Source organism: Uloborus diversus, chromosome 4 (genome assembly GCF_026930045.1).
Source record: "Uloborus diversus isolate 005 chromosome 4, Udiv.v.3.1, whole genome shotgun sequence".
Taxonomy (NCBI): Eukaryota; Metazoa; Arthropoda; class Arachnida; order Araneae; family Uloboridae; genus Uloborus; species Uloborus diversus.
In genome coordinates, this window is record NC_072734.1 from 82284791 (window position 1) to 82308365 (window position 23575).

Below are 23575 nucleotides of genomic sequence, written 5' to 3' on the forward strand. Positions count from 1 at the left end.
AGTGCACGCCAGAGTGTGCAATTCGTCCAAGTTGAAAATGTTTCACTGATCCAATACTTTCTTCCCAGGGGCGGCATTTCAGCATTTCATTTGGGGGGGGGGGGGGTCGAGTTTCGTAAATCTGAATTACCTCAGTATAGAACAAAACACATAACTTTAAAAATTGCTATGATCTTCTTTTTGATCATTGAACAGTCTAGTCCCTAAACAATTCTTCTTGCCTCATACTATAAATTTTACTCATAATTAAAACATTTAATTTTTTGTTTTCAATATCCAATCCAGATAATAGAGGGCCAACAATACAGGAAAATATTCATCACCAAATCTTGTACTAATTTTATTAGAAACTGATTCTATTATTTATACAGTTGAATAAAAAACGTTGTTCCATTTTTATCCAATTTACCTTGCACAAAGCTATCGCTTTTCAATTTATACAGTATGTTAAATCAATGTTTGATTTTACATCATCATATGCATTTTGTTCACCTCTTCTAAAGTCATTTGAATATTCTTTGTGCTTTTTTAAAATTATCTTAGAGTAAGAATTTTTTTGAAATGATCCACACTTGATTGAAATATACATCTACGTGAAATTTATCAATAGTTCCTACTGTAGCTTGAACTAAAGCTTGAAGAGTCCAAAAAATAAGGTTAGCTGATTGAAGATGTTTTGATAGAGTAAGGCATTGTTCAAAAACTCTCCACAATACAAACAAAGCGAATAAGCAATCAAACGAAGGCATGTGAAAGGATATTAGCTTTTTCATTATTGAAAGAGTCGTTTTCCAAAATCACTGCTTTGAAATTATCGAGCAGGGTCTTGATGGTTTAACATCTTGTGATGTCTCTTGAAGACCCTCTTGTGTCACTCCAAGAGTGCATAGTTAAAGAGCCCCCAGGATAGATATTTGTTGATGTGAGATATTTTTTTCAAGAAAAAGTACGTATTTTTAAGAAGCATATATAAAATCATACTATGCATTGAGTAGCTGAAATGTGTTTCTGGAAAAAGAAAATAGTGGTGAACACTCATTAAATAGATACACTTAAAATATGAGTGTAACAATGAATGTAAAAAATACCAACGCGTTCTCTTGTGAAAATCATGGAGCCACATCACTGCACGGGCCTCATAACAATAGTTACACAGAGCACACAAGAATGAAATATTTAGCTCATATGAGGAAATTACGTCTTTAGTTAAAATTAACCATGATTCTTCATCCGTTTTTTCTGGTCTGAAAATTCCGGCAATAAAAGTGTTCTGAAAAGGCCGGTTTTATAACTCATTCAAAAAACGGAAAACACTTGCTCATGTTTGGAAATGTGTCAAGTTTCATCAATCATTACGGAGAACCAGCAAGATTCTTTTTTCATGAACATTGGTTTGCGATTTACGTAAATTGAATTTACTCAATGTTTATCTTCCCTCTCAAAAAATTTGGGGGTGCGACCGCCCCCTCTTGACCCCCCTATTTGCCGCCCCTATTTCTTCCGTATAATAGATAAGAGGAATAAAAAGACATCCTCCTATATATAATAGCCGATGATCGAGTAACCCGTGTGTTTCAACAATGAAACTCGCGCTACGGCATGATAATTTGATTATATGTTTTGGTAATGTTTAACATGCAGGGAAAGGCTTTATTGTGACAAGGCTGAACTCGATCCGGTAACTTAACTGTTTTACTGGTAAGACTGTGTCATTTCAGAGGAATGAAGACACGAAAAAATGGTCAACACTGAACGCTACCTACTGGAGTTTAGAGTTAATCCACTGGAGTTAGGGTTACAATTTCAACTATCAAAATATTACCAAACAGGCAATGGCTTCGTTGAAACGTAGAAGCAATTTTCACCCCTCATATCCTGACAGTCGACTTTCTAGTTTAAAAATACTTTCCATCATGCTTAATCTGTGATGTTGATGCTAATTAAATACTAGGCCGCAAGTCTAGTGTTATAAAGTTAGTTCTTAAGATATAAAATTTAGACCAGGTAAAAGTGGGGACTCCCTCTACTCTTAATGACGCCCGCCTGCCATGGGCGGATCCAGAAACTGCTCAAGGAGGGGGCGGTTGATTTTTTTCTACCACGTAACTTATTTACACATGTTTGGGGGGGGGGACATTTTTTGTCTAATTCAACTAAAATATAGAGATTTACAACAAAGAGGGTGCAACAGAGAACCTCTGTTTCCATTACGTTGCCATTGATTGGTGGATGCAGGGGTTCCGTTCAGTGCCTCTTGCGGTCAAGAGAGCGACGACCAATCAAAAATAAAAACTTTGAAACGTTGACATTGATTGGTGGATGCATGAGCTGCATCGGATTAACACAGGAAAGTCATAAATTGCCAAGGTCCGTTAAGCGTCAGCCCCATCTAGTGGGGCCATGCTCAATGGTTTAAAATTTTTAACTGTTGTGATCTTTTTTTGCTAACAAATAAAATATTTGTAATTAATTCAAACAAGGCTTTTGAAATCATTGTCCATTTTTGCTTTTTTGCTTTGCTTTTGTGATCATTCGAAAATTGTTATGGTCGTCAATTTTTTCCGTGTGTAATTTTGTTTTTGTTGGGAATATTGCTTCTTCGTCAAGCATGAAGAGAAATCAGAATTCATAAGAAAGAAATATAAGAAAGTTTCGTGATGGCCACAACATACTAGTTTCATTTGTTTTTACTAAGATCTCCGAAAAATACAACTTTTTGTAGTCCCCGAAATTGGCAAATGAAACCATGCTTTCCTCTCACACCCCACAAAGGATAAAATGAAACTGATTCTCCGAAGGAATTAAATTGAAATGGTTGCAGTAAAAAGTAAACAAACTGAAAAATGTAAAATGATTACTTGGCTTCACTTTCCAATACCTTTTGAATAGGCAGGTTTAGACAAGAACTCTAAACCGGATTAAAAAAGCTGAAACTCTCTTCAATGTGTGGGATGTAATAGATTTTTTTTAGCGTTTGTTAGCGATTTTCGTAATTCAAAAATATATTCAAAATATTTTGAAAATTATTTCCAAAAATTTCTTATTTTCTAAGATATTTCTTTTTTTTTTGTTTTGTTATTTATTAGACGCACAAAAATCACATCACGTCACAAAATAAAATTTGTTGAGTTTTTAAACATGTTACCTACTGTTTACTAAATTGTCTACTCACGAAGTAGCAAGTTAGTTCTTCGAATAAAAGGTATTTTCTTTGGTTAAAATAATGCCAAGAAATAGTTAGTTTAGTTTGAATGTCTTCTTTGTCAATACTACAGTAAAAAGGCAATATTAAATGGTTTAATTTTTCGCCCAATATCCAAAATTACTTTAGAGCTGCCATACTGTACGGCAGGCGCACATCCGAATGAAGTCAAGAAGTTTCACAAAAAGTAAGATTAAAGAAACAGACTTATTTATTCTGCCGTGTGCAAGTAAACGGCAGTAACTGCAGATTTTTCGATTTTCATTTTTTTTTTTTTTTTTTTTGCATTTTATATTACTGTAGTTTGATAGTACAAAAATATTTATTTGGTTGCCACCGAAAAGAAAGCTTTTTTTTTTTTATCAGTGGTAATTAGCAGTAACTGCTTTTTGACAACATTGTGCGGGAAGGCGGCAGTATGTACTTACTGCTCTTTATCTGTCCACGGAAGAGCAGAAACTTTCTCCCGTGGGCAGGCATACGGCGGTAACTGCATTTTTTTTTCTTTTTTTTTTTTATCTTTGAAATTTTGTGCCCATAACCGCTTTGCTATGAGAGGGTAAACGGCAGTAACTGCAAAAATTTGCATTTTCATCTTTTTTTGCTTTTATAAAATCTATAATACTTTAGTTTTATGATGCAAACATGTTTATTTGGCTGCCGCTAAATAAAATCATTTTTTAAATATGAGTGGTGATTTGCAGCATAACTGATATTATCGCTACATTGTGCCGGTAATCAGTAGGACTCGACCGATGCATCGGCCTGGCCGATGCATCGGCGCCGATGGTTCAACAATTTAGCCATCGGCATCGGCATCGGCGGCCGATGTTAAATTGCAGGAAACATCGGCCCATCGGCCTTAAAAACAATGAAAAGCCGATGGAATTGGCCGATGTTTTTTTTTTTAAAAAGAACCTTTGATGTTTTACCTTTTAATACAAAGTAAAGGTTGTTTTCATATAAAATTGTTTACTAAATTTCAGTATGAATTTCTGTTTTAGTCACCCCTGAAAGAGTTTTTGATACTGCATTCAGGTACCAAATAAGTTAATTATTGCGTTGTTTCTTGCTGTTGGATGTACTCTCATAAGTCATAACTCTAAAATGGTAAACTGTAGAAGAATAAGTTTTCGCATGTTGGATATGCGTACGTTCCAGTTGTGCACTTCCCTTTTTTGTTTTCGATTGGGTGTTCTGAAAAGCCTGTTTACTCATTTTTTGTGGCTATTAATTACTTATTCAATGCAAAACTAATATAGCGTCTCAGACTGACGATCATTTGGTGATATATTGCCGCATTGGAGACCATGGAAACTAACATGAGATGGCGAAACCGGTTTTTGTGTCATTTTGTTAGATTCCTGTTGAGCCGACGGTTATTTTTAATTTTTCGATATTTGTAATATAAATCACAGTAATGCAGTCTTTTCTGTATCGCTTCGGCGGAGTTACAAGTTTGGGGCCCATCGAAATACATTTTGGGGCCCTATTTCTTTATCCCAGAAGTTGTAAAACATTTATCATAAGCATTTTTGTAACTCCTACGGTGCCTCTATGGTTATGGGACCTCTCGCGCAATTGCAACATTTGCTATATTTTAAATCCGCCACTGCACGTGAAAACAAACTCGGGTGCAAGTTTTGAAAAGGTTTTTCTGCTCAATGTTTATGATTATTTTGAACTCTATTTTTTACGACTATTTTTTGAATTTCCGAGAACACTTGCGTGCGTGCCCCTCCTCCCACTCCCTTAATTTCTGAAATTAAACTCTAGTTGTACTTCTGACTTGTTTAAAACTAACACCATTCATAATATTATGAGAATTTTTTTCTGACTTTATCTATTGTTTAGAAAGAAATTAGAGCATTAATGTAAGAAATTGATTAAAGACGTTTTGAATGGTGACATAATTCGGAAATCGAAGGGACTTTTGAATTTTTTCTTCCTAAGTGCTGAAATAGATTCAGAAACTCTTCCGAGGCGTTGGTTTTAGCGGTTCTGTACTAAAAAAAATAGGCCGAGGTTGGGGCCGAAGTGTGAGTTACTGCAAAATCAGAGGGTACCCCCCCCCCCATCTTTTTTGTATCATTAATTGCGATCGATTTTTTTTTAATTGTAACTAACTATTTTATGTATTTATATAAAATCAATGAATAAGTTATTTTCGTTTTTTATAGAAAAGTTTCAAGCATTTTCTATTATGCAATTTTTTAAATTTCAGAAAATCATTTTTAAATTCAAGAATTTAATTTAAACTTGTTTGTAAAACTTCATAAAAGATTAAACAATGAAATTGTTCAATATTATGTGTGCAAACATCAGATCAAATAGTATATGTGTATTCATTTATTAACTTGGTGTAAGTATTGAGTTTGTTTATTGTACCTGCATTTTAAGAACGTCGCTCTTTTCACGGCTATTTTTTTTCCAGCAAAATTTATGTCACTGTTTTAGTTTTTTGAAAAATGCAAAATTTTCTATTCATAAATTTTAAATAAGTATAAAAATATTCCTATTTTGATTTAGTATTGTAATTTATCCGTTTCCTTTTTTGTTTAATTTGATGACTAAAAAATGTCTACGTGCAATCTTTTCACTTTAATTGCATAATTTTTGTTGACGGTTTCATAGTTTTATTCTTTTTTTTTTTTTTGAATGATTTAACAACACAATTTAATGTTTTTTAACTATATTTAGTGTACCTAAATCCATACATCATTACAATATTACTGAAATCTTAGTTATATGTTCAATAATAATAATAAAAAAAATCAATTGGTTATTAAACAGTCTCTTTGTTTTTCTTCCATTTTCTTTCTTTCTTTCTTTATTTTGGCTGTTGTTCTTTCTCTTTCATCATACAGCAGTCAAAAAAGGAGAAGCATAACTACACCCTATACAGATTGTACGTAGTACGATCCAAAAGTTCGGGGACAAGATGTATAAAACCTTACCCAGAACAGTTCATATTACAGAAGCACATCCACCTTCAAAAGGTTACCTTGAGGTACTTCTGCCAGTGTTCATATAACTTTTGGAAACACTCATGGAAGCCATTTTTCGCTACCTTCTATGATGCAGCTTTATCTTCTCCTGACGGAAGAAAGCGGCGTCCGTGCAAATGTTTTTTTTTTTTTGCTGGGAACAGGTAAAAGTCACACGGAGCTAAGTTCGACGAAACGTTATGTTATTTGTTTGTCATATCAGAGTATTGACCAATCGAACAGTGCATCCTCAATATGTATGTCACCTTGTTCCCCACGATGAAGTTTAAGCAGTAGCGCAAGAGGCCTTACAGGAGGTTGCGAAAAATGTCTTCCAGGAGCGCTTCTAAAAGCTATACAAACGTTGGCAGAAGTGCATAGTCGTTCAAGGTGACTATTCTGTAGATAGATGAGCTTCGGTAATGTGAACTATTGAGGGTAAGGTTTTATACAACTTGTCCTCTAACTTTTAGATCATACTACGTACGTATAAGTTTTCAACTTACTATTTCATAACGTTTTTGAGTGACGTAAGTTCCGCGCGTGAAGACATCAGAAGAGAATTTGCGATAATTAACTGAGGAGGCGTTCAAAATGGATATTTCGGTCATCTACATGTTCTTAGGTGCATATGCATGTGCAGATGTGCCGAAAAAACTTGTGAAGTTTAAATTGGGTGATCGTAAAATAGATATTTAGGTCAAAATCAGATTTTTTTTGTGATTACAATTCCTTATTCGTAGAAGGGAAGTAAAGTGAAATGAATCAATGATCCTTTAAATCCCTGACAATTTTATCAATTTATTTCTGTTTGATTTTTTTTTTTTTTTGGCATCGGCCAACGGCATCGGCCATCGGCCATCGGAAATCGGCCGTTAGGAGGAAAACAATCGGCCAACAATCGGCATCGGCCCATCGGTCAAAAAATGCCATCGGTCGAGCCCTAGTAATCAGCAGTATTACTGCTCTATACCTGCCCATAAACATCGTCCGAAGGATGGGACATAAATGAATCGCTGTCAAAATTTACACAAAGACGCAAAAACCGTGGTCGCGGTTTGTTTTTTTTTTATGCTCAACTAAGCGCAAGCAATAGTGTCCCAATAGGAGGTCATTGTGTGACCTCTCAAAAATTTCCTTTATTCGGCAAATTTAGAGAAAATATTGAATTTTTACTTTCTTCTATATCTAATATATAGAAGAAAGTATTGGATTCGTGCAAATTTTCGAATTTCGAAGGATTCGTACGTTTTGAGGTGTGCTGAGTCCATTTCGACTATTTTTGGAAAATGTCTGTCTGTCTGTGTGTGTGTGTGTGTATGTGTGTATGTGTGTCACGTCTGTGTGTGACCAGTTTTTTGTGGCCGCTCTACAGCAAAAACTACCGCATGAAATTGAACGAAGTTGGATACACATATGTGCCCCTACGTGAACTTGTGTCCATTGGTTTTTGGCGCGAATTCCTCCAAGGGGGGTGGAGCAATGGGACGTTTTTTTGAGTTACGCGTGCTTGCTATTCCTCAGGAAGTAACTGGCGGAATCAAACAAAATTTGGTCCATATGTTGCCCCTAACAGGAGCAGGTGCTGATTCAATTTTGGTCTCAAGAAATAACGAACGGAATCAAACAAAAAATTTTTGACAAGTAGCCCTTAGTGGGTATAAGAGCCGATTTTATTTTGGTGTCAACAGCTAAAAAGGGGGTAGCGCAATCGCCCGTTCTTTTTTTCCATTGTGAGTGCCCTATCTCAAGAAGTAATGCTACGTTCTGGTTGAAATTTGGAATAAATGTGAATCCATACGTAAACAGGCTTTGGTTCAATTTTGACTCCAATCGCTCCAAGAGGTGTTGAATTTTTTTTTCTTTTTTTTTTTTTGCGAATAAAAATAGTTTTATTAATGCAACAATAAGAAAGATAAATCGTAATAGATTGTCGTCTGCGTATTTCTCGTGATTTTAATTGTATGGAAATGATCGGAAATATTATCTCAATGATTTAAAATTTTCAACTGTTGCCATCTTATGTTTGTTAATAAATAAAATATTTGTAATTAATTCAAGTAAGGCTTTTAAAGTAACTTTCAATTCGGAACTCCAGCGCTCGAATACGCTACCTTGCGGTGATTTACAAAACTGCAAATGAAACTAAAACATTGCCACGTTGCGTTCCACGTTTGTCTGTTGACGTAAACACAGGCAGTTTGTTCTGAGTATTTATTAACGCAATCGATGTGTCTTAGTTTGCTTTCAGCTACAGAAATTAATTCGTCCCTTAGTAGTATTCTCGAGCTTCTCAAAATAATGTTAGTTTTCATTATTTCCTTAATAATTGGTGAAAGCGAAAATTCTGGATTAACAAACTTGGATAACGTTATACAAGGTAAAAATTTTTATTGTTTTGTATGAATTTGTAAGAATATGGGGGGGGGGGGGCTTTTTAATCTTAAATTAATTAAACTTACCATATTTTACAGCAGCATTTAGTTGGAATGGACAGTATGCAAAATATTTTCTTGAATATATTATCGTAGAACAAAATGAATAACCGAGAAAGAATTTACTTTATTCCTTTTATTTTCAGCTGAAAGGTTTCGCCAAATTTGTTTAGGGTTATAATTTTAGTATAGTACGAGCAAAGTAGCCTTGGCAAGATTTCGCGTTTTAAGTTAAACCATTTTTACTTTCTTCTATATAGAAGAAAGTATTGGATTCGTGCAAATTTTCGAATTTCGAATTTTGACGGATTCGAACGTTTTGAGGTGTGCTGAGTCCATTTCGACTATTTTTGGAAAATGTCTGTCTGTCTGTGTGTATGTGTGTGTGTATGTGTGTGTGTGTGTGTGTATGTGTGTGTGTGTGTGTGTATGTATGTGTGTCACGTCTGTGTGACCAGTTTTTTGTGGGCGCTCTACAGCAAAAACTACCGCATGAAATCGAACGAAATTTAGTACACATATGTGCCCCTCTGTGAACTTGTGCCCATTGGTTTTTGGCGCGAATTCCTCCAAGGGGGGTGGAGCAGTGGGGCGTTTTTTGAGTTACGCGTGATTGCTATTCCTCAGGAAGTAACTGGCGGAATCAAACAAAATTTGGTCCATATGTTGCCATTAACAGGAACAGGTGCTGATTCAATTTTGGTGTCAATAACTCAAACGGGGGTTGAGCTATAGAACGTTTTTTGTCGTCAATTGTGACTGCTGTATCTCAAGAAATAATGAACGGAATGAAAGAAAAATTTATCGCCAAGTAGCCCTTAGTGGGTATAAGAGCTGATTTTATTTTGGTGTTAACAGCTAAAAAAGGGGTAGCGCAATCGTCCGTTTTTTTTTTCCATTGTGAGTGCCCTATCTCAAGAAGTAATGCTACGTTCTGGTTGAAATTTGGAATATATGTGAATCCATATGTAAACAGGCTTTGGTTCAATTTTTGCGCCAATCGCGCCAAGAGGTGCTGATTTATTTTTATCATCATTATTTTTTAGCGAATAAAAATAGCTTTATTAATGCGACAATAAGAAAGATAAATCGTAATAGATTGTCGTCTGCGTATTTCTCGTGATTTTAATTGTATGGAAATGATCGGAAATATTATCTCAATGATTTAAAATTTTTAACTGTTGCCATCTTATGTTTGTTAACAAATAAAATATTTGTAATTAATTCAAGCAAGGCTTTTAAAATAACTTTCAATTTTCGCTCTTTGCTTTGCTTTTGCAATAATTCAGACATTGGGATGGTCGTCAAGTTTTTGCATGTGTAATTTCGTTTTTGTTGGGAATATTGCTTCCTCGTCAAGCATGGGGAGGGATCAGAAAAAAAAAAAGAAAAATATAGAAGAAAGTTTCGTGATAGCCACAACATACTAGTTAATTTTTATCATGAGTGGAATAAAATGGTAGTAAGATTACAGAATTCGATAAGTGAAAGGAAATAATGGTCAATCAACTGAAAAGAAAACTACCACCATATATCCGTGAGAATTTTGTTGATGATTTGCATAACATGACACAATTAAATCGTAACTCAGAAATTAGAAAAATCGAAACAGAAAATTTTTAAATGAACCGATTCGGGAATTCGAGAGAAATAACTCAGCTACAAATGGAAAAAAAATAAGCGCTAGCCAAGCAAGGCAAAAAAAGTATCATCTTCTTTCGATAACAATTTGTAATGTCAGACTGAATTTTCTAGCGTTAATTGTTATTCTTGTCAGGCCACAATCTATATATATAATTCTCTTACGTGCCGGCAAATGAAGGGGTGAATTTCTAAACCTCTGTTGGCAACACTTCGCCGATAAATCATGTAAACAAACTTCTACGTTGTTTTGAAATCTTGAATCATAGAATACTCAACGAACTTTTTTTTTTTTTGAGATGAGTTTGAGTCGGGCTGTTTCCCATTTCAACCTTAATCAGCAAAGAAAAGCTCAAAGAAGGCAGGAAACCGTTCTTGAATCCAATTTAAGACGAGCCATTTCCAGAGTTGTATTCTCTGATTCGCTGCCGATAATTTTTAGCGGCTGGGGAATTTTCAGTCAGCAGTTCCTTCAACAGATCAGGTGCGTCACACAATGCCGGTAACCGCACCTTTCCGTCATGGCAACATTTAGTGTATTTATTTGCAGTATTACGCTCTTTCTGCCAATAAAGAGCACCACAAATTCGCATTCTTCACACATTGCTCCACAATCATGTTCATCGGCAATGTTGTTTTGAACGCGTAGGCGCTTTGAGCGTCGTCTATTCTCTGCTTCAGTACGACAGTTCAGTTCAAAATGAATAACCGAGAAAGAATTTACTTTATTCCTTTTATTCTCAGCTGAAAGGTTTCGCCAAATTTGTTTAGGGTTATAGTAGTTTTAGTATTGTGCAAGCAAAGTAGCCTTGGCGAGTTTTCGCGTTTTTAGTTAAACCATTTTTTGTTCGTGACGTGGCAAGGATTCAGAATAACAACAAGAAGGACAAACGTTTGAGAAAATATGTTTGGTGCTCTCTGAGCCTGTTTTTAGTCATGGCCAGCTCTATGTGGCATTATCAAGAACAAGATCTTTTGAAGCAGTGTCAGTTGTGGCTCCCAAACGGGACATTTTTAATTGTGTATATGAGGAAGTTTTCTCAGATTAGAATATATAAGAGTGTAAATATGTAAATATATAAGAGTGTAAATATGTAAATATATAAGAGTGTAAATAATGTAAATACATCCCTCGGGGGAGCCTGTAACCCCTAGAGGGCGCGTCCCCAGGTGGCGGATAGGGGAATGCCTTCATTGGTTTTCCAATGGGTGGTAGAAGGGAAATAAAATACCTTCCGCGGACCAACAGGTAGAAGTGCAATCTCTCCAAAGCAATGACAAACACTTTTGTATCTATAATGGTAAAGTTGTGCACATTGCCAAGGCAGTCATCTTACATACAGCAAAGTTAAACTGTCGAAAATCTGGCTAAAGCAGACAAATTAACATTATGAACGTAATTTTCATATTGGTTAAATGGATGGTGACCTAAATGCAATTACCAACTTTAATTTTTACGGAAAATTTTAGCTAGGCTAATGTATTGGCATACAGCGAGCGAGCGAAGCGAGCATGGATCGCGAAGCGATCCACAGGGAACTGCGTAAGCAGTTCCGGGGGTTGGCGAGCGATAGCGAGCAGGGGGCGATAGCCCCCTAGTTATTATTTAGTTTTATCAAGAATTGATAAATATCGAATTCAACATCGTGGAAATAGCTGCTTACTTAGAACTAAGAACTACGTAGTTTGCATTAATCTTTGACGTTTAGTAATGCTTCTTGAACTCTCATTTCTTTCTACGCGGGCCAGAATATCCACAAGACTTTGAAAATTAATTTAAAAAGAATAAAGCGAAAAAATCATACGTACGAACAAAAATCCCAACACTTTTAGCATTTTCTTCGTTACCATGTGCGTTTGTTTTAGTTTTCAATTCCGCCATTAGACAGTGACTTCAGTGCCCCCTATAGTTCGTTGGAGTTGCGAATTTTCGCTCTTTGTTTTGTTTTTACAATAATTCAGACATTCGGAACTCCAGCGCTCGAATACGCTACCTTCCGGTGATTTACAAAACTGCCGATGAAACTAAAACATTGCCACGTTGCGTTCCACGTGTGTCTGTTAACGTAAACAGAGGCTGTTTGTTCTGAGTATTTATTAACGCAATCGATGAGTCTTAGTTTGCTTTCAGCTACAGAAATTAATTTGTCCCTTAGTAGTATTCTCGAGCATCTCAAAATAATGTTAGTTTTCCTTATTTCTTTCTAAAATATGAGTTGATTGAAAATGGTGAAAGCGAAAACTGGATTAAAAAATTTGGATAACGTTATACAAGGTAAACATTTTTATTGTTTTGTATGAATTTGTAAGAATATGAGTTTTTTTTAATCTTAAATTAATTTAACTAACCATCTTTTACAGCAGTATTTAGTTGGAATGGACGGTATGCAAAATATTTTCTTGAATATATTATCGTAGAACAAAATGAATAACCGAGAAAGAATTTACTTTATTGCTTTTATTCTCAGCTGAAAGGTTTCGCCAAATTTGTTTAGGTTTATAGTTTTAGTATTGTGCGAACAAAGTAGCCTTGGCGAGATTTCGCGTTTTTAGTTAAACCATTTTTAATTTTTATCATGAGTGGAATAAAATGGTAGTAAGATTACAGAATTCGATAAGTAAAAAGAAATAATGGTCAATCAACTGAAAAGAAAACTACCACCATATATCCGTGAGAATTCTGTAGATGATTTGCATAACTTGACATAATTAAATCGTAACTCAGAAATTAGAAAAATCGAAACAGAAAAATTTTAAATTAACCGATTCGGGAATTCGAGAGAAATAACTCAGCTACAAATGCAAAACAATAAGCGCTAGCCAAGCAAGGCAAAGAAGTATCATCTTCTTTCGATAACAATTTGTAATGTCATATTGAATTTTCTAGCATTAATTGTTGTTCTTGTCAGGCCACAATTATTATTTAGTTTTATCAAGAATTGATAAATATCTAATTCAACATCGTGGAAATAGCTGCTTAGAACTACGAACTACGTAGTTTGCATTAATCTTTGACGTTTAGTAATGCTTCTTGAATTCTCATTTCTTTCTACGTGGGCCAGAATATCCACAAGACTTTGAAAATTAATTTAAAAAGAATAAAGCGAAAAATATCATACATACGAACAAAAATCACAACACTTTTAGCATTTTTTTCGTTACCACATGCGTTTGTTTTAGTTTTTAAGTCGGCCATTAGACAGTGACTGCAGTGCCCCCTATAGTTCGTTGGAGTTGCGAATTGGGATGGTCGTCAAGTTTTTGCATGTGTAATTTTGTTTTTGTAAGGAATATTGCTTCCTCGTCAAGCATGGGGAGGGATCAGAAAAAGGAAAAATATAGAAGAAAGTTTCGTGATGGCCACAACATATTAGTTAAAAATGACTTTTGCGAAAATAAAGGTCTTGCAGTTGAAAACGGAACACCTTGTATATTAGATATAGAAGAATAGAAGAAAGTAAAAATGAAATATTTTTCTAATGAAATATTTTCTATTCAATTATCGAAAATATTTTTGACTAAATTAATCAGCAAAAAAAAAAGGGTTTAAGAAATAATTCGCAACTCCAATAAACTATAGGGGGCGCTTCAGCCACTGTATAATGGCGGATGAAAAAGGTAAAACAAACAAATGCCCTAACTTATAACTTGCTTTGACGCTTAGTGAATGACAGTAATTTTCCATCGTATTTGTGGGAAGCCTTCTTTTTTATTCTTCTGAAATTACATTACACTATAAACTGTCTGAAGTCTGTGATTTACCTCGAAGGAAACACGTGGAATGGAATGTTTTACCTTTTTCGGTAGTATTGTTAATCACCGTAAGATAGCGTATTCGAGCTCTAGAGTTGCGAATTGGAAAGATGCTGAAACAATAAACTGAAAATTAAATTAGTTAAATAATGAATATATATGAAGAAAAATAAATGAACAAGTGAAAGAGTGAATGAATAAGAAAACAAGTGAATGAATAAGTAAATATAAGTGAATCACTAAATGGAGGAACGTAAATGCATGAATTAATAAATGAATACATATGTGATTTGGTACATGATAAAACGAGTAAACAAAGTAAACTTTTCCTTTTGCCCTGCATGTACTTGACTGATTGTAGAAAATATTTAAAATACTAATAAGCTTAATATTAACTAAATAAATATTTCACAGAGTATTAGAAGGTCTTAATTAACATTTAAAGTGTTAATAATAAGAACTTTTATCATTTTATAGTAAAAAATTTTTTTGACTTGCAACAAAATATTACAACATGATTATTAATTTTTAAAAACTGCTCGTATTATCACATGCTTAATCTTTTGTTGTATTTTTCTTTTGACTGGAATAGATGAGATCTGTAACTATAAATTTAAATTTTTACCTGACAGGTGGCGCTAAAAGCACAGTAAATATTTAACCATTTCACTTTGCCCCGCTACTTCAATTTGCCCCACATATCCCTACATGGTGTTTTTCGAGGAGCCATGAACTTGACTATTTAAAAATTTGACAATATGTTAATGACTTTAAGAACCTGTTTAATCTCATGAGATTATGGGGGAAAAGATATAAAGTTTGGCTCTTAGCAGGACGTCTGGACTTGAAGAAGCTCTTCTTAAGAGGTCCTTCTTAATTTTGGAAAAAAAATGAAATACATAATGTCTGCCCGGAGAGGAAGAGGAATAATTATTACATTGGCACGAGACTACTAACAGTGGTATAACGCATGACGAGGTAAACTGGCCAACACCTCGCTCTTATTTAATCAGATAGAACCGTTTTATCTAACGTTCATCGGAAATCATCTTATTTGAACTAAACTGCTTTTTTTTCCCCTTGGTAATTTCTATTTTTATTTCTATCGTATTGCTTGAGGTAGAGCTTAGTGGTCACTAAAATAAAACTTGAAAAAATATTTGATTGAAGTTTTCTCAGTCAGTTAACCATCTGGCAAGCAACGAGTCATACATCACGAGCAATAAAACTCTAAGTAGAAAAACCACAGAGATGTTTCTCTGCGGTAAACAATTTTTTTTCTTTTTCTTTTAATCTTCTCGTGACAATCCGTTGCGCGTCGCATTTCAATTTTAATGGAGTTAGAATGATAGTTAAACAATAGTTTATCGCGAAATGTGTTTCATAACTTAAGTAACAACCAGTAATGACCATCGAGTTATCATGTCAAAAGGAACGCGAGGATCTATTACGTGATAATGAAGAAAAGGACAGGTCTTCGCCGACCTTGCCTTTTCTCGTGATTCCAAAAGAGAATAATCTTTTCTACAGGTATATTTCCTCCAATTCCGTTGGAAGGAAAACAAAGCGATTTTTGAAATTTCCATCCAGAAGACGGTTGTGAATAAAGTTTTACAAAACACCATGTGAAATTGTAGTAGGTCGATTGGTACCGGCCGGGCTAAACTCTCAACGGAGCTCATCATTAACTCCGACAAGGATATATTTGTTGCAGCCTGTAGAGATTGAAAATCGTTGAAATAATAATAATAAAAAAAATGTGACGTTGAACTTGATTTATTTTTGAATTTCAAATATTATCCATTCAATAAATGGGGTCATTTGAAAAATGAAACATTTTGAAAATTCGTAATCAAAGGTACACGAAGAAAGAAAAAATATATAATAGTTTAAAAAACTAAAAAAAAAACACTTTCGTAGCAAAATGAACTAAAAAGGGAAAAACAATCTTTTGATGATAGTAGTTGGCCGATCACTTAATTTTAATGTAATACAAAAAAGCGTGGGGTGCTGTCTATTTACATTTTTGCTTGGACAACAAATGGAAGAAATTCAAGACAACTGATAAGAAGCCCCCTACGCTTTTCTGTATTACATTAAAATTAAGTGATTGGTCAACTACTATCATTCAAAGATTATTTTTCACTTTTTAGTTCATTTTGCTACGAAAGCGTGTTTTTTTAGTTTTTTAAACTATTATTTTATTTTTCTGTTTTTTAGTCTCATGTTGGAGAATTATCAGGCAAAGTTTTTTTTTTTTTTTTTTTTTTTGTGCGGTATATGAAAATTTGAATCAGATTGGGAGAAAATTTGAGATGCATTTGAATAAAAGTTTTGTTCATCAATGATCTGATCAGCAATGAATTTCCAATTGAAGGCTCACCTAAATTTTGGCATGGAATTAGTTATAAACAATTATATTTCGTGTTCTAATTACCTTGGAACATTGGAACAAATTTTGTCTGATGCAGAAAAATTAAAGGTTTTTGTAAATATTTTTAAATAATTTTTGCGAGCATTTTTTAATGTATTTTTTAAAATTTTTCCTTTTTCACATTGTTGGGTTTATGCCAAAATATTGATTAAAATTGGAGGAAACTAACAATTAAAAGAGTTAATTAATTAATTTGATTGTAGAATATTGCATTGTCATCGGGTCTGAGGACGCTTGCCAAATTTCAAAAGAATCCGATCGCAGGAAGTTGGCGAAATTTGAGCTGCAAGATTCCGTTACAAGATACGTACATACATACATATATACATACATACATACATATAGGTGAAGCTAATAAAAGCATGTTAATAAAAAAGAGAGCACATGAGGAAAGAAAATTTTTCAGTGTAGAGTTTTCTCGCGTTATATCTTATTTAACGTAAAAAATATTAATAAATAAAATTAAACCTAAAAAAAGTTTACAGTGAGAAATTCAATTCACTTAATTTATCGAAATACAAATAAGTAATTACTTAAAATAGTAAACCAAATTCCTTTAGTAATTAAGAACCAGTTCTGTATTCAAAATATTTCAAATTAATTTGTCTCCTTTGCGTAACAATAATGAGTAATTTCATTTCCAGTTCAATTGCTGATGAAATTGAAATTAAGGCTGTTTTTAAATTTTCTCCTTCAGTAACATCAAAAAATTAAAAAAAAAAAAACTTTTGTGTCCTTAATTTTAGTACTTTATTAGGTAATAGACATTAAAAAGAACATGATATTTACTAAGGAATTTCTCTTTTCAGTTTTCTTTTAAATGAAACAACTAGGTAGGTACACATTAAGGTGGTTCAAAAATACATGTAAAAAAAGGTTTCTCCTAGATAACAAGACATCCCTCAGTATTTTTAGATTAGTGGATAGCAATATACTGGAAGAATTTTGGTTTCCTATTTCAACTGAAAGAGGGTGCTCATCCCCCTCCCCCAAATATCCTAGTATGGGGAGGTGGAGTTAAAAAATACATTGAGCTGAAAAAACAATGCTATACATGGCTCCCAAAAGTGTTCATACACTTACGTTTTTCAACGAAATATGCCCCAAACCATTGGTTAAAATTAATATTTTGGAATAGGTATTTAATTATAAGATCTATGATCTATTTTCAACAAAACTACATGAAAATTTTCAATAACATAACAAAACTTGATTCTTAAGAAATCGATAAACAAAAAGTGCCAGAAACTTAATCTCACAAAAGTCTTCGTACACTTTGAAAAAATATCTATATATTAGTAAATAATCTAACTTTTTACAAAGTTAATTTTTAGTAGAATATCATACAGTATCAACAACAGCTTTTAAACGTCTGAGAATAGATTTCATTGCTTTTTCTTTCTTTTTTTGCTCAATTTCTGAGTAAGTGTTCAACTGCACTTCGAGTCATACTTTTTCGAGTTCGCTTTTCGTTTCAATGCTGTATTTTCGTAATCTAGCCTCCAGATTTCTCTAAATATGTTACGTTAAGTTTAAATCGAGCGATATTGAGGAGATATTTCTGAGCTTAAGGACATTTTTGGAGGGACCAGACACAAACGTTGAAAACCGCGTGTTTCTCATCGTTATCTTGGTAAAAAACAAAGTTGTTTCCGATAACCAAATTTTGGGCTAATAGTTTAAAATAGTTTTTTAAAACATTTAAATGAACAGCATGATTCATTATTTCATCAAAAAATTCCAACCTACCAAGTTCTGATGCTGATATGTACCCTCGCACAAGAACACCTTCACCGTCCTGATTAACTGATCCAACTAAGTTCTAAAGATTACATTCCTCTTTTTTTTCTATTTAAAATTATACAGCAATTTAACCAAACATGCTGAATTAATTTTATCTGTAAATAAGACGTTATTCCAAAACGTTTTGAGCTTATTCATCAATGGTTTTGCGACGGAAAGCGTAAGATTTCTGTTTTTCGCACGAACAAGAAAAGTTCTGCGGGAAGAGGTTCCACTTAATCCAGCTAATCAAAGAACTTGGCGAACAATTTTGGGTGAAAATTAAATGCAATATGTTTCATTACATTCTGCAGAAACTTTTACAGCACTCAAATGTGTATTTTTCATGATTTTTTTTAACTGTAAAACTCCGATTGCGCTTTGTTAACTTTGCCGGTTGACCTTTTCTTACACTGTAAAAAATCTCGGAAAGCTTTTTGTTTATTACGAAAAGCTTTTTTTGTATATTCAGAATCCTAGCGCCATCAGCAGTTTTCTGCTCAATCCTCCCAACAAATGCATTTTTCTGATCTAAAGCAATAAGTTTTTTCTTCTCTCTAGAAAAGTAAGGGAGTGCTGACGCTTGCGCGAAGTAACACTCACCAAGGCGATTAGTAGAATTTTTGTTCCTCGCATGAATTCACTGAAAGATAATTATAAAGTCTTGTATTTTTTTGCTAATTTATCGCCATGAGATTGAAGCTGAAGCTATGTATTGGTTTTTACTTATTTTTAAGAGCGAAGTGCGACTTCTCGACGCATTCTCGCGGAAGGAATACAACCAAAGCTACCCGATATACTCAGAAACGTTTCCGGATTTTTTCTAGTGTACCTTGGTTTCGATCCGAATCTTGTCTTTAAAGCATTTTATCAAGCACTTCACTATAGAATCGTATAAATTAACTAATTTAGAGACATTTCAAACCAATTTAACTCTCCTAAAAGGAAGAAAAATCAAATTTCGAATGAAGTTTCTTGTTTTTTGCAAGTACCAGCCATACTAAAATAATTAGCAGAATATTAGGGAATAAATAATCAAAATATTAAAGACAAATGACTTTACAGTGTCAACACAATGCAAAAATAATAATAAAAAAAACGACATGTGATAATTTTAATCATGAATTATTCGAAAATATTTCAGTGCACGATAACTTTTGTGGCGTATTATTTCTCTGTCTCTTCGTTTTTTGACAAATTTCAAAAATAAAATCAGGCAATATTTTGAACAAAACTACTGGGTTTTACTTAGAAAGGCATAGGAATGGCGTGGAAAAAAAAAAGGACTTCATATTCGAATTTCATTTCGCGTTATTTTAGTTTTACTGCAGAATTTCAAGGTGTACGAACACTTTGGAGAGCCACTGTATATTATAATATACACGATTAATATGCATATACTTTGCAATAAAAAATTATTCACAAAAACAGCTGGGGAAATTAAATAATTCTAAATTTGTGACATTTTCTATTCTACAGCTTATGTTAAATTGAGGGGTCATTGAGCACCCTCTTAAAATTTGAGTAGGAAGCTAAATTTTATACAGCATAATACTATTAGTAAGTCTTTAAAAAAAATAGGGCTTGTCCTGGACTCTAGCTGAAAAAAAGTTTTTTTGAACCACCCTAGTACACATGCATACACTTTTTACATATCATCTTTCCACAGCTCCGGTATATCGGTGCCTCTAGTTCTTTCTTTAAATTTTTCTTCTAATCTTCTGTTTTGATCTGCTGAAAAGTGATTTTTCCAGTCGCCTACAATCCCTGTGGAGAGAACAAAAAATAAGTACTTGTTTTGTTGCCGTTTTACTCATGTTTGAAATTAGAAATTTCAATTTGTTTACAATATCTGTCTAATTTTTGAATTGAGGCATTGAGATAATAAGGCTATAATCCCGTTTTCAATAACTTTCTGACTTTCACTAATTAGCGTAGTATGAACTAACTTTTCTGAAAAATACAATAGACTATTTAAAACTCCGTCTATAGCATTCTACTTTGCTCCACTACTCGCATTATTTATTTGTTCTTTCAGATACTCTCTCTTTACGTGAATTTTGTAATGGCAAAATTTGCACAAGCAAGAATAACTCTGGATAAACAATAAAACTGCTGCCTAAGTGAAAGCCTCCAAGTCTGAATGAATTTTTCTTAATGAGCATGAAGATAGCATTAAATTAAAAAAAAAAAAAAAAAAAAAAAAAAAAATTGGCTTTTGTTAGATTTACTTTCATTTTTACTTCCTTTTACAAAAAAGGAAGTATTGTATTCGCGAAAAAATTTTCACTCAAAAATCGACCTTAATTTCCATTTTACTCACCCCTGAATGAATGTTGAGTTTTTTTTTTTCCGGCTCGACCACACGCGGATAAGTGCCTAAGAACATATAGACAAGCGAAATATACCTTTTGAAAATTCCCGAGTTAATTACAACGAGTTTTCTCGTGACGTCTGTATTTACGTATGTATATATGCATGTGCGTATGTATGTCGCATAACTCAAGAACAGTATGTCTTAGAGAGTTGAAATTTGGTACGTAGACTCCTAGTGGGGTCTAGTTGTGCACCTCTACTTTTGGTTGCATTCGGGTGTTTTTCAAGGGATCTTTTTCCCCTTTCTGCGGGGAAATCATTGTTAATTTCGATGTAAACTCAAGTGGTGTTATAATTTGGCGGACACTTGGCGATATATAGCCAGTCTTTTGGTCGCCAAGTTTTGTCGCTAACTTGGCGACAAATTTAGCGATTTTTTTTTAAAAATCTGATTTCAATTTGGCCACTGTTGGTGATTTTTACAGAGTAAACTATTAAGTCACATTAAAGTTGCCAGTAATGGAGAAATGCCATTAAATTGGAGTAAAAGGAAGTCATGTGATGCACACATCAGCTCGTTTGTATTACAAACGTGCTCTATCGATAGCATAAATCTATGCTTAAGAAAGACGTACGTCACGTTGCATTCGCCAGTAATATCAAGCGAGAGTGAAAATACGAGACATTTCCTGTCATTTTGATCATATCCTGTCATCTTGTGCCAAATTATTCTTAGGATGTGCAGCAAAAATTTAAGGTTCTTCAGAGACCCTAAGATTGAAAAACTTCTTTAAATTACGCTGGTGTGCAAAAATTAAGGACGAAGTCGAAAAATTAGCATATCAGCTGAACGAAGAGACAGAGCGGACAGAAAGAAAAACCAGGAGATTAAGTAAGGTGATGTACGGTAGCACATGCGCAGATATGCAGGCAGACGTAATGGGGGAGTGTCTGAGTAGTATAAAGCATGTTGTCGGTGTAAGATCAAGATCAGTATTTCTGGCAAAGCGATTGCACGCCGTATAGCAGTTAAAATCACACCGAGTTGCTGCCTCAGCGAGAAATGGCGAATAATCAATCTGTTAGACGACATCTGGATGCTTTTACCCGAGGTCGAATCATTGGGAAGTTGGAGGAAGGCCGCAGTGTGACAAGTGTGGCTGCAGAGTTCGGAATTGCTCACAGCATCGTTTCACGACTTTGGAGACAACTTCAAACTACTGGAACAGCTATCCGGGGGTTCAGTAGTGGTCGTCCACGAGGAACCACACCCGCAGATGACCGGTATATTGTCTTACAGGCCAGAAGAAAAAGGCAGCAGACAACGGGAGAAATCGCTAGACACACGACACAGGCGACTGGACGACTGATATCGCGTTTTACCGTGGCCAGAAGACTGCACGGTGGTGGTCTGTTTGCACGACGCCCTATACGGTGTGTACCTCTAACGCCTGCCCATCGGAGAAGGCGTTCTCTGTGGTGCCGGGAACACCGGAATTGGAGAGACAATAAATGGGGACGAGTACTCTTTACAGATGAGAGCAGATTCAGTCTGAGTAGCGATTCTTATCGCATACTCATCTGGAGAGAGCGGGGAAGCCGCAATCATCCCTCGAACATCATTGAAAGGGACAGGTATGGAGGTCGCGGCGTTCTCGTTTGGGGAGGCATCATGCTTGGTAGTCGTACAGACCTTCACATCTTCGACGCAGGTTCAGTCAATGGGACCCGTTATTGTAACGAGATTCTTCTTCCATATGTGCGTCTTTTTAGAGGCGCTATGGGTCCGCAGTTCCTTTTCATGGACGACAATGCACCATGTCATCGCACAGTAGCTGCTGAACAGCTCTTAGAGAGTGAGGATATTGAACGTATGGATTGGCCGGCACGATCTCCGGATCTCAATCCCATCGAGCATGTATGGGATTTTCTAGGCAGACGCTTGGCAGCTCGTACCTTACCACCAGTAACGATTCGGGAGCTTCGATTGGCGCTGCAAGACGAATGGGCAGCAATGCCTCAACAACTCATTGACACCCTCGTTCTCAGCATGGGCAGACGCTGTGAAACCTGCCTAGCAGTCGGGGGAGATCATATCCCCTACTAAAGACCGGATGTTTCTTGCTGGACACCCATCACAGGGATGTTTCGGCCTTCAGTCGCATTGCGCTCCATGCTACTTTTTCAATAAAGCTTCTTTTTATCCCTCTAATTTCTCTTTTAGTAAGTGTTGCTTACATTACACGTGTTCTTAGGTATTGGGGATCTTACGGTATTAAATGTGTTGATTTGGAAAGCTTTTGTACAAAGTTATATTGAAAAAACCGTCTCGTCCTTAATTTTTGCACACCAGTGTAAATTGAAAAAAGTTTGGGATGTGTTCTGTCAAGTGTCGACAAATCTTCTTCACGGAATGCAAGTGCCATTGCAAAAATCTGGTTGAAAATTTGTTGGCTTTGTTTCAATCTTTCGTAGCTTATGTTCTTAAAAATCCACATTCTGTATTCTCATTCGAATTTTTTGCTCTGAAAATAACGGTAAGGTCAGGATTAAATCAATACTCGACGAACGCTTTTATTAGGACAGGGCAAGATTAAGGCATGAGCACAAGTGGCACGGTTCGAGGGCACCAAATAAATACAACTACAAATACAAAAGTGACGACCAGCAACAGGCTTTGGGCCCAGCTAGGCTGCTCCTACTCAATTTACAATCCCCAGTGAAGATCAATGGCCCTCTTAAAACTGTCTACTCCCTTGCTCATTACCAAGGTAAGCTGTTCCAAGGTTCCACTACCCTGCTAAAATAATAGTTTTTCCCAATATCCATGCTAGCCTGAGATTTAAATAGCTTAAAACAATGACCCCTTGTCCTGTTTTCAGTGCTAAACTTCAGCCCCATAACATCTTTCATTTTAATAAATTTAAACAGCTGAATCATGTCCCCTTGGTCTCTTCTTTGCTCAAGACTGTACATTTTTAGCCTTCTAAGCCTGGAATCATAATCTAAGTGGGAAAGTCCACTT

At 34.9% G+C, this 23575-nt stretch overlaps 1 protein-coding gene across 2 annotated transcripts in view; it reads right to left on the reverse strand.

Moving 5' to 3' along the window:
- LOC129219731 (sulfotransferase 1C2-like) overlaps positions 1-23575 on the reverse strand; it is a 57806-nt gene that overhangs the window by 15157 nt on the left and 19074 nt on the right. Inside the window, exon 5 of one of the 2 annotated variants that reach the window (XM_054854019.1) lies at positions 19878-20001. In XM_054854019.1, coding sequence (XP_054709994.1) covers positions 19883-20001 — 119 coding nt within the window. In that variant the 3' untranslated portion in view covers positions 19878-19882. Of the gene's footprint in view, positions 1-17125; positions 20002-23575 lie in introns of those variants that run through there. The other variant, XM_054854018.1, reaches the window with a different exon arrangement.